The sequence below is a fragment of the Gobio gobio genome (assembly GCF_949357685.1).
Source record: "Gobio gobio genome assembly, chromosome: 24".
NCBI classification, from domain to species: Eukaryota; Metazoa; Chordata; class Actinopteri; order Cypriniformes; family Gobionidae; genus Gobio; species Gobio gobio.
The window spans coordinates 17972043-17984437 of NC_137120.1; the positions used below are offsets into that span (position 1 = coordinate 17972043).

Below are 12395 nucleotides of genomic sequence, written 5' to 3' on the forward strand. Positions count from 1 at the left end.
AGGGGTTTGAAGATTGGCTGCGGCACAAAGCTGACAATGAAGTGAACGGAGCACCTGTATTTGTTGTGCGTAGCGGCAGTCTGGTCCAGACCCGATCCAAGAATATCCGAGTGAGTTTCAGGCAACGACACTGAGGATCTCATTGCTAAACATCAGACCATCAACCACAGACGTTCAAAAAAAGAACTCCATATACTTGCAGTCATGTTAATAAACCCAATGACTTTAAGATCTATTTTATGATGTTGGTTGATCTTCCTCATACTGAAGTTCGCCCTGTGCTCTTTTAGGTAGGTGATATTGTGAGAGTAGCCAAAGATGAGACGTTTCCTGCAGATCTGGTGCTGTTATCATCAGACCGGGCCGAGGGGACGTGCCACATCACCACTGCCAGCCTGGACGGAGAGACTAACCTGAAGGTCTGTTTTCTGCTCATAAACAATGGTGCCTCAGTGAAGTTATCAAAGCGGTTAATGAATCAACATGTGACTCACTTACTGAACTGTAAGTTGCCGTCACTGGAAAATAATGCAACAGAATTTGAGAAAATGGTGATGTCATCGAGCTCATTTCAATTATCATACAGTGACAATGTGAGCAGATCAGTAATTTAGTTGATGTATTTAATTTAGTTTAGTAATTCAATTTATTTGGATATTTAGTTGAAAATTTAGTGTCCCAAACTGAGCAAGCCAATCCAAAGGCGACAGTGGCAAGGAACCAAAACTCCATCAGGTGGCATAATGGAGAAAAATAAACCTTGGGAGAAACCAGGCTCAGTCAGGGTGCCAGTTCTCCTCTGGTCAGTGATTGAAAAAGTGATGTTTGACCCTTCCTTGCATCCTGTAACACATCCTTCCCTCACGGGTCAAAATCACCCAAAGCCCTAAAATTATACTTTATTATATTTTGCCCAGAAAGCTTACATTTTTCTATTTTTAATGCCATTTTTTTGAGAGATTTTCTTTTTTTTTTTACTCATTTTTATTTTATTTACCTTTAAATTACTATATTTTACCAATGAATTATATAATTTAAGCACATTCTTCATATTCTTTCAACTTAAATGCAAAATAACTCCAATACATGCATAACCAGCTAAAATCTGCTCATAATATCTCACATTGGGTCAATTTTGGTGTCTCTGCCAACCTCTTGTGGAAAAAAAAATATAACATGATATTTCATGACTATTTTCAGATACACATGTATACTTTATAAAATACATTTTTGGTAGAGTTTTAGCATTTTTAGTTTTCATTTTGAGCATTTTGCATAGGTTGTTCTATGTGTAGAAATTGAAGCATTCCTCGCATTGCATTAATTCCTAAGGGGGTCAAATTGACCCACGAGGGAAGGATTTGTGAATGGTAGCCAACCCTTATTGTAGCTCACCTGAAATCAAATAAATGCAATAAGCTTTATGCCTTGTTAATATGTTAACATCTCCGCTTTCAAAATCTGTCAATTTTATCCTGAAATACAAGCAATAAATACTGTTTTGATACTCTAATGTGGCTTGACAGATCGCTGCAGTGCCTCAGTTCAAGCGGCATGTAAACTGATCATCTCTCGCTCTTTACTACTAGTTACTGAGCCAGAAATAATTACTCTAGAGAGGAGCATTATTATAATAGTTATGGTTAAGATGATTGTAACTTGTGTGTCTGCAGTCTATACAGTGGGACTGTTGAAAAATAGCATTGATGTGTTGTTAAGGAAGGAGTGCTGTTATCTGTCAGCCTTTAACACTGGATCTGTTCTCTCTGCTGGTGTGCAGACACACTATGCGGTGCCAGAGACGGCTGTGTCTCAATCAGTGTCGCGGCTGGAGTCTCTGCAGGCGGTGGTGGAGTGCCAGCAGCCGGAAGCAGATTTATACAGGTAAAACCACTGAAATCCTCGCCACACACAGCTGTACAGTGCTACTCATCCACAAGTCCTGACACAGCACGTTCTCGCTTATCAGGTTTGTCGGGAGAATAACAGTGACCCAACAAGGAGAGGAGATAGTCAGGTAAGACATCAGAGATCAATACGGTTTTCACTGGATAATAGAACATTTATCAGATAAACAGGCTAAACACAAATGTATTTAAATATTTATAAAATGTAAATGTTTAATTTATTTATTATTTAATCAGAAATATTTAATTTATTTTATTTTTATGTTTTTTCATTTATTATATGTAAAGTTTGTGTTTTAAATATTTAGGTTGTTTATTTATTTATTTATTTATATTTTTGTTACTCTTTTCAGACCTTTAGGACCAGAGAACCTCCTGCTTCGAGGAGCAAGATTAAAAAACACCAAAGAAATATTTGGTACGGCATTCACACCATTGTTTATTTCCAATTTAAGACATTTAGAGTCAACATGAATTCAAAATTGACCAGATTTACCTTCATAATATATGTTTGCGATTTACACCTTAATAGTGCTGCCCTCGACAAAAGATTTTTCTAGTCGACTATTAGTCATTAATTTAAGCGATTAGTCGACTAATCGCATGTTTGTATTAATTAGCCAAATCACAATAATGAGCCTTTAATTGCCTATAGGCTAATCGGTGCTCAAGCGCACACATAAAGCTTGCCACAGCGACAGCCACAGCTGTGTGATTTCGGCACATCGACTAACCGACTGATATAATGTTTGGACGAATAAGTCTCTTCTAGTCGACTATAAGGGGGCAGCCCTGCACCACAAAAAAAATTGTTTTGTAATATTTCATCAAATTTGTGAACTTGCTCTGTTTGCTTTTGTCAGCGTTTTTTATTTTTTTATTTTTTAGTCTTAGTCCTTTGTCAAATGTACTTTTTAGTTTTTATCATATTTAGTCAACCTTGTCCTGTTTTTGTTTAGTCTAGTTTTAATCAATTAAAACTTAGTCACATTTTTGTCATGCTGCATAATGGTTAAACAGCTAATGATTATTTGCTCAATTATAATAAATAGAAATGTGTTTTTACATTTCATTAGAATTATTGTGCTTTCACTTATAAGCACAAATCAAGAGAATGTCAACCCATACGCATGCTTTATTTACCTCATCTAGTTTCCTGATTTATTATAGTCTGTTTATCATATACTGGTGAAACAACAAACTTCTCTGAAAAAATAAAACCGTGAAATTCCTAGTAATCCAACAATTCCACATTACGTTAATGTTCTTTTATTAAAACAACAGAAAAAAAGACCCTCTGTATCTTCACACAGAGGTTGTGTAAATCCATTTATTCAACCAGGGCTCGACATTAAAGCTACACTATGTAACTTTTCCGTCCACTAGAGGTCGCCTGTTCAAAACAAAGGCGTAGTTTGATGATGCCACGTTTGAGCGCAGAATCTCGGGACATGTGGTCTTCACCTCACAGCCGGTGGAAAAGAGTCAGGATAGGACTCGGGCAGAAATCATGTTCATGGATGCGATTATTAACATTACTGTAGTATGAAGCAGAGCAGGACCGAGTGTTGTGGAGCTGAGCAAGGCCGCAGGAGCAATTGAAGAGCGGGACTGTTATTATGGCATAGTCGCCGGCGGGACTTTTATTATGACACGGTTGCCGGCGCCACTTCCTCTTTTCCAGTCATGAGTATGAGGTAACGCAACTCTGTTTATCGTATTAGATATATCTGAGTGTGTTGAAAAGGAAGTTATGACGTTCGCTCGGCGGCTGCTATGACACTTGTTCACACTGCAGTGAGAGTAAAGTGTTTCACTGAATAAAACCGGAAACCGAGGGTGACGCAGATATGACGCAATCGACAGGCGACTCCCTCACACGCATAGCCCACACGTCCCGGTTCCTTGGTTAAAATAGCAATTTCTCACGATTTACAAATAGTTGGAAACATTTGGGATATTCTAAGTACTCAACTGAACAAAATATATAACACTGGCCTAGTGGTTTCTGGATATTTTACTGCAAAAATCCTACATAGTTCACCTTTAACGCTTGTCCGGGACAAGTGGATTTTTTGAAGGGGTGGGTGAAAAATAATTTTTCTTGCCGTACCAGACAAGTGTCCTGATTAAAACATCAATTACAAAAAATAACTTGGGAGTCACCAAAATGAGAGAATGATTCTGCATTAATTTAGTGTAAGTGTCGATTGATAGTGAATAATAATATATAATGTACTGACGGTAAGAAGGTTCTGTTGCGGCTCGCTCAGCCTCTCAAGTAGAAATCGCAAAAAATTAGTGCAGCTCACACAGAGAAACTCAGTCAACACACCGCGGAATGTGGAGTTTTTATATTTATAACATATGATACAGTTAAGCATCACATGACCAAGACCATCATGATTGAAAATGTGACAGTGACTACGTTTACATGGACAGCAGGAATCTAATTATTGACCTTACTCTGAATAAGGCAATAATCTGATTAAGGTGTTTACATGAGTTGCTTTTAGAATATTACGTTCATGTTCCCGTTTTACATGTTACAGAACATAGTTTGATTAATGGTACGTCATTACGTCCCCATGCCACGCTACGCTGTCCGGGGTCCAATCATAGCGCAACTTTCGTGGGTGTGTTCAAATCAATGGGCTCAGGCAACCCACTGTAACTTTACCTGCGGGTGTAATATTAAATATTGTCTTTCAGGTTTTTTTAAGAGACACTGCCCATCTTGCCTCCTTCTTGACAGCCTACATTTCGAATAATAGTTTTGATAAATGATGAAAATGTGATGAAAAGGTTTCAAAATCGTGATTGTTTGGATTGTTTTTTTTCTGCCATCGAGCCACAAGCGTTCACTGAATGGCATATGGCTCGCAAGCCTAGAGGTTCCCGACCGCTGTTGTAAGCAGACAAATATGAATCTGGGATTACAGATACAAAATGATCGTATTTTACTTTTAAAATGAGCATTATTGCAACACAAAGAAAAAAAATATAGAGGAGGCCGTGTCCGAGTGAGCAGAGTTTTTACGGTCTATGAGCAAGACACGCAGTCACGCACCATAGCAACACGTCATGGCAACGACATTTCAGACTGAAAGATACGTAAAAGATAAACGGGAATTTAAGCGCATTGTTTTGTACGTGCGGTTATATTAATTATAATTCAAATTCTGTTTTATTTGTCACAATATTATTGATGATTGTTTAGAGGGGCACTTTATATACTTTTGATACGAGCCCCCAAAGCCCTCCCCTCTGCACTTGCCTGGTGTGTGTGTGTGTGTGTGTGACCTGTCACAAAACGCGGCGGAAACTCCTTCACGACCTTAATAGTTAGATTAAGGTGTGTACATGTCTACAATGCACTTAGATAATGCGACTAAAACAGGCATACTCCACATGTCTTAATTCGATTTTTGTTTAATTCGAGTATGGCTTTAACCGGATAAAAGGTGAACTATGTAGGATTTTTGCAGTAAAACATCCAGAAACCACTAGGCCAGTGTTATATATTTTGTTCAGTTGAGTACTTAGAATATCCCAAATGTTTTCAACTATTTGTAAATCGTGAGAAAATTGCTATTTTAACCAAGGAGCCGGGACGTGTGAGCTATGCGTGTGAGGGAGTCGCCTGTCGATTGCGTCATATCTGCGTCACCCTCGGTCTCCGGTTTTATTCAGTGAAACACTTTACTCTCACTGCATTGTGAACAAGTGTCATAGCAGCCGCCGAGCGAACGCCATAACTTCCTTTTCAACACACTCAGATATATCTAATATGATAAAACAGAGCTGCGTTACCTCAAACTCAGCACTGGAGAAGAGGAAGTGCCGCCGGCAACCGTGTCATAATAAAAGTCCCGCCAGCGACTATGCCATAATAACAGTCCCGCTCTTCAATCGCTCCTGCGGCCTTGCTCAGCTCCACAACACTCGCTCCTGCTCTGCTTCAGACTACAGTAATGTTAATAATCGCATCCATGAACATGATTTCTGCCCGAGTCCTATCCTGACTGTTTCCCACCGGCTGTGAGGTGAAGACCACATGTCCCGAGATTCTGCGCTCAAACGTGGCGTCATCAAACTACGCCTTTGTTTTGAACAGGCGACCTCTAGTGGACGGAAAAGTTACATAGTGTAGCTTTAAGATAATTAGAAATCGCTGTTTACATGGTAGTTTCTTAATCAGAGTATGGTCTTAATCAGATTAATATCGGAGTATTGTTGTCCATGTAAACGTACTGACTGATATAATTTCATAATTTGATTATTTTGAATGACTCCCTCATTAAGATGTTTATTCATGATTAAAAGTATCATTCTTTCCAACATTTCTTATTTGTACATTCAAAATATATGGTAACACTTTAGAATAATGGTCATTAGTTAACATTAGTTAACTACATTAGTTAACATTAACTAATAATGAACTGCACTTCTAAAGCGTTTATTAATCTGTGTTAATGTTAATTTCAACATTTACTAATGCATTATTAAAATCTTGTTAACATTAGTTAATGCACTGTGAACTAACATGAACAAACCATGAACAGCTGTATTTATATGAACTAACGTTAACAAACATGAACAAATACAAATGTACTGCTCATGGTTAGTTCATGTTAGTTAATACATTAACTAATGACCATTATTCTAAAGTGTTACCAAATATATTTAAAACAATGTCAAAATGTTTTAATGCAGTTGTAATTTTTCAGTTTAAATTATTTAATTTGATTGGTAACAGCCCTATAGTGTCTTATTATTCTAATTTATTTTATTGATCAAATTTAAGAATTTAAAATGAAAGATGAAGCATATATTTAAAAAGATTAGAGAAAAAAGTATCATAAATATGCAATTTTAAAGAAGTCAAAGCTGACTGAACACTGATGCTTCAATAAATTATATTTACAACAGCAACAAAAAAATATATATTTTTACTCAAATTACTTAGAACATGAAAATGCTTAAAGGGATAGTTCACCCAAAAATGAAAATTAGCCCATAATTTACTCACCCTCAAGTCATCCTAGGTGTATATGACATATATACATAAAATCGGAGTTATATTACAAAAGTCCAGGCTAATCCAAGCATTAGAATTGTATTAATAGTTGTTCTGTTTTTGAAGTCCATAAAAAGTGCATCTGCCCATCAAATAACGTGCTCCACGCGGCTCTGGGGTGTTAATAAAGGCCTTCTGAAGCGAATCGATGCGTTTGTGTAAGAAAAATATCCATATTTAAAACTTTATCAAGTAAACTTTCGTCCGACCGCCTTCCATGGAAAAGTGTTGAATGTTGAAAGTGAAACTCAAGATGCGTACGTGACATCATGTCGAGCGTACCAGGTCGTGTTAGTCTTTCGATCAGCAGGGGAACTTTCAAAAATTGAACAGGGAAGGCAGTCGGTCGAAAGTTTACTTTATAAAGTTACTTTATATTAAATATGGATATTTTTCTTACACAAACGCATCAATTCACTTCAGAAGGCCTTTATTAACACCCCAGAGCCGCGTGGAGCACGTTATTTGATGGGCAGATGCACTTTTTATGGACTTCAAGAACAGCAACTATTAATCCAATTCTAATGCTTGGATTAGCCTGGACTTTTGTAATATAACTTGGATTTTATTTGTCTGAAAGAAGAATGTCATATACACCTAGGATGACTTGAGGGTGAGTAAATTATGGGCTAATTTTCACTTTTGGGTGAACTATCCCTTTAATGTCGAGCCCTGATTCAACAACCACAATCGCAAATATAGTCGAGATAATGTTTGGATTTATTACAGTTCATCACTGAGAAAGTCTGATGGCAGATTTAGTTGCAGTAAAACAGCGCAAGCGGCTCGTGACAAAACACAGATCAACTGAATTCAGACTCTTTCATTTAAGCAGAAAATCTCAAATGGTGATCGCTAAACTGCACAACCTTGTTTGTCAGTGTTTTCAGATCATCTGCGCTTCTTCCTCAGTGTAGAGAGAATGCGTGCACATGGATGCCAGGGCCCGGTTGCATGAAAGCCCTTAAGTTAAGAAAACACTTGGTTATAAGGTTAAGGGTACCCTCAGTGAAACATAGGTTGTAAGAAAAAACCAAGGGTCCACTTAAGGAACTTTAAGACTGTCAAGTATTTTCCCTTAATTACTTAAGAGTTCCCTTAAGTTCTGTTATGCGTTGCAACAAAGTCCTTAGTAACCATTTAACCCTTAAAAAATTAAGGGATCAAAACAGGTCCTTAAAGTCATCTGCTTTACTCAAACAAGATAAATGATTTCATGTTAGTTGAGGAGGAGGTAGTACCAATGTGCATTTTTAAAAATCAATTAAAATAAGCCTGTTGAAAGTATGACGTGAAACGGTGTATATTGTCAAAAATAAAACTAAATAAACATTGAACACCAAAGTTTTCATATTTTTTTCATTACTTCCACTGTGCGCTTGAATTAGGCTAATTATCTCATGCCAGGCTTTCATCCTGTGCGCAAGAGTGACTGATTATAGCAGCAGGATTGGGTGTTTTTCCTGTCTTTCTCAAAAAAAAAAGAAGCTGTTTTTGTCCTTGGTCCAGTTTGGTTTAGATTTCTTGTTTCCATTACTGTAAAGCCGGTTAGCACAGGAAGCGTCGAGCCGCGTCGCGTCTAGGACACCGAACGTGTCATTCAGAGAGTAATTACCAAACATACAAAGTGCCATTGATGCACGAGTACAATACAATGACAATAAGTTAGACGTATATAATGTCATTTAATGGAAAACTAAGTGAGTGAGGAACACTCTATGAACTGTCAATTTGAGTGGGTTAACATTTTAAAGGAATTAAGATTAGGGATACACCGAATATTCAGCCACCGGAAATTTTCGGCCAAAAATGGCCCAAAAGAGCATTTTCGGTCGAAAGACTTTTATCACCGAAACAATACAGCCGAAATTTTGTGATGACGCAAACAGAAACCGCGACCTGAACGTGCTTGTCTGAAACAACATGTCTGCGGTGTGGACGTATTTCAGTATATCTGAGAAACACCCACGGACAGCGATTTGCAAAACATGTAATGCCGAAATTTCAAGAGGGGGTGCATCTGCAAAGACTTTCTCCACGTCGGGTTTAAGTTATCACCTGAAATCCAAACATTCCGATCGCTACAATCGCTTCCGATAGGAACGCGGCACAGAAAAGGAAAACGCCTCCGAGCACGCCCACTCTGGTGATCTGTCTGAAGTCCCCATCCCCAGAAGTGAAAACCCTCTTGCCTACTGGAGAAGTAATCACGGCCGCTTTCCTGACCTGGCAAAGATGGCACGCAAGTACTTGTCTGCTCCATGCACAAACACTGACAGCGAGAGCTGTCGATGAGAAGAGTAACAGACTTCACTGTGAAACCGAACAGTTTCCGAATGCAATCTTTAACAGTGGGCATGTTTTAAGCTAGGAACACACTTCAATCCGAGTTCCCACACCAACGTCGATCAACATTTATCACGAAATTCAAACGATAAATGCCGTTTTGACGCTCTTTAATGTGGCATCACTGATCACATCACAGTTTAAGCGGCGGCGCGCCCACGTGAACGCGATCTGTGAGCGCGATCGATCATCTCTTCCTAAAGAATAAACATGAATAAACATCTGAAGGTGTGTTGAGGATACAACTTACTGTAACGTATCATATGTGGTGTAATCGCTCAGTCAGTGTTTCAACGGCGGAAAGACCTCAATATAACTGCTGTAGTAGTCCTTCAGAGAAAAATTTTAAATGCACTTGACCTAAATGCACTTTGTTTTTATGAGAGAACATTTCATTTTAAAACCTTTCTGTAGGCCTGTACATTATTATTTAATGTACACATGAGTGGGGTCAAGTTAAACATTTTAGTTTGAATTTTATTTTATACTGTGCATTGTTGCAATGTGCTAAATAAATATTGCCATAATTTGTAATTGATTTATTCTTTGATTTGCCTTGCTATTCAATTGCAATGCCTTGATTTTAGTAAAGTTAGTACACAGTCATAGCCATAAATGCAATGGTACTAATAATTGGCATAATTTCTTTCTGTGTTTCGGTTTTCGGCCTTGGTTTCCTCTTTTTCGGTTTTCGGTTTCGGCCCAGAATTTTCATTTAGGTGCATCCCTAATCAAGATTTAGTATGTGTACGTTTTATCAGTATTTCTGCTGTAATTTCTGAAGTCCTTCTCAACGCTTTGATGGCTTGAGTATAATTGGTATTGTATCGCGCAGGTGTGGCGGTGTACACGGGCATGGAGGCCAAGATGGCTCTGAACTACAAGTGCAAATCCCAGAAGCGCTCCGCTGTAGAGAAGTACGTGTTTCCACTGTCATATGACTGCTTTCCCTCAGCAGTTCATTAATACTCTATTATTACTACATCATCTCTCTCTTGTCTCTTTTGTGCAGATCCATGAATACATTTCTCATCATCTACTTGGGCATTCTGCTGTTTGAAGCCATTCTCAGCACGATTCTGAAGTACGCCTGGCAGGCAGAGAACAAGTGGGACGAGCCGTTTTACAATCAGAAGACCGATCAAGAGAGAAACAGCAGCCAGGTCACTATAAAATATCTACATTTAGCTTAGGATGGTTATATTATTACATATATTATGGCTCTCTGATGGCTCCAAAACTAGAAGGTTTTAATCAAGTGTGATTTTCTCCTCACAGATTTTGAAGTTTATTTCCGACTTCCTGGCTTTCCTGGTGTTGTACAACTTCATAATCCCCATCTCGCTATATGTTACTGTTGAGCTGCAGAAGTTTCTGGGCTCTTTTTTCATTGTTTGGGACTTGGATCTATATCATGAAGAGAGTGACCAGAAGGCTCAAGTCAACACATCAGACCTCAATGAGGAGCTGGGCCAGGTGTGTGCGCGTTTGTGAATTATTAGAACTGTTTGGCCAGCTATAATTCTGACTGAGATGAGTAAAACTATACTAATGTTGTGCCCGCAGGTGGAGTATGTATTCACGGACAAAACCGGAACCCTCACTGAGAATGAAATGCAGTTTAGGGAGTGTTCCATTAACGGTATCAAATACCAGGAGATCAACGGGAAGCTTGTGCCTGAAGGAATGTCAGAAGATTCACCAGACGGATCTGTGCCTTGTTTGGTAGGGTTCATTTTTACAATTCTGTTGGTAAGGATAGTGGCGCAGAAATTACACACTTCGCCTTTTAATTTAAGCTAAGCTAATTTTAAAAACATTCCATTTAAAGGGTACATAACACACACAGTTTCTGCCAGTCTCATGTTAATCTTGAGTACCTATAGAGTAGTATTGCATCCTTCATATCCCCGAAGAGTCTTTAGTTTATATCATATCTATAAAAGACATACGCTGTACCGATTCTTTCCAAAAACAGCCGAGCTTGTGGAGGCGTGCAGTGGGCGGAGCTAAAGAGTCATGAGTGCACGCGCACACACACAATACATCATGGCATTATCCCTGGATAACTGTTGGTTCACTATACGTTGGTGTTGTTCACATTATATGCACTTGTGTGCCGACATTTCATGCAGTTCCACTCCCGCCTGCGGTTTCAACTCCAGAAAAACAAACACTTGCAGAAACCTGCATCCACTGTTTCCTTAACGCTGGGTTATTTTTGGAAGCTGAACAAAGTTTCCCTCACAACCAGAAACACACTTCTTTAGTGACATTGTTGATTTCGTGGTCTAAAAACAAAATGCCAGTGCTGCCGACGGCTTCTGTAACCCGAACGAAGCTTGTTGATGGGCGCGCTCTCGCTCTGGTTGGTGTGTGTGTGCACGCTTATTCTGGAGAAGTGCCCATACAAGCAATTCCACCCTTTATGAAGTCTGACAGGGCCATACTTAAAAAATTCCGAAACTTATTTGAATCCTGAAGGAGTGTATTTTGCACAGAAATACTCCGTCATATATCCAACTCGTTTTTTTTAAATTTTGTCCATGTTTAGCATGAGAATCCAACCTTTAAACTGTAGTATAGTAAAATGATCATTATTAAATATAGCCACAAGTGGCGATTATCGGGGTCCAAGCACAATTGGAAGACATGACCAAAATGGCAAATTTAAAAAAAACTGGTCCTGTGGATTCTGTGTGTTTGCTACACCTGTGTCCTTATTCAACATTAGGAGGATCATGCCCTTCCTTTTGGAGCATGCTACTCAACTCCTTGTCCAAGCTTTTGTTCTGTCCAGACTGGACTATTGTAATGCTCTCTTGGCAGGCCTTCCAGCATGTACTGTCAAACATCTGCACCCAAGGCAGCAGCAAGAGTGGTCTTTATCGAGCCGAAGAGAGCACACGTCACACCTCTTTTAATAAAATTGCACTGGTTGCCTATTTCCGCTCGCATCAAATTCAAGGCACTGATGTTTGCCATCAGAACAACCACTGACTCTGCACCCCTATACCTAAACTCACCAATTCAGACTCATGTGCCATCTATAATCTTCCATT

The 12395-nt window shown here is 38.8% G+C and overlaps 1 protein-coding gene across 8 annotated transcripts in view; it reads left to right on the forward strand.

The window, feature by feature from the left end:
* The window catches only part of atp11b (ATPase phospholipid transporting 11B), a 100284-nt gene that overhangs the window by 40784 nt on the left and 47105 nt on the right, over positions 1 to 12395 (forward strand). For all 8 annotated transcript variants that reach the window (XM_079808329.1, XM_079808330.1, XM_079808326.1 and 5 more), the window contains exons 5-13: positions 3 to 110; positions 291 to 419; positions 1781 to 1884; positions 1970 to 2017; positions 2261 to 2325; positions 10169 to 10250; positions 10346 to 10496; positions 10612 to 10809; positions 10900 to 11058. In XM_079808329.1, the coding sequence (XP_079664455.1) occupies positions 3 to 110; positions 291 to 419; positions 1781 to 1884; positions 1970 to 2017; positions 2261 to 2325; positions 10169 to 10250; positions 10346 to 10496; positions 10612 to 10809; positions 10900 to 11058 (1044 nt within the window). The remainder of the gene's footprint in view (positions 1 to 2; positions 111 to 290; positions 420 to 1780; positions 1885 to 1969; positions 2018 to 2260; positions 2326 to 10168; positions 10251 to 10345; positions 10497 to 10611; positions 10810 to 10899; positions 11059 to 12395) is intronic.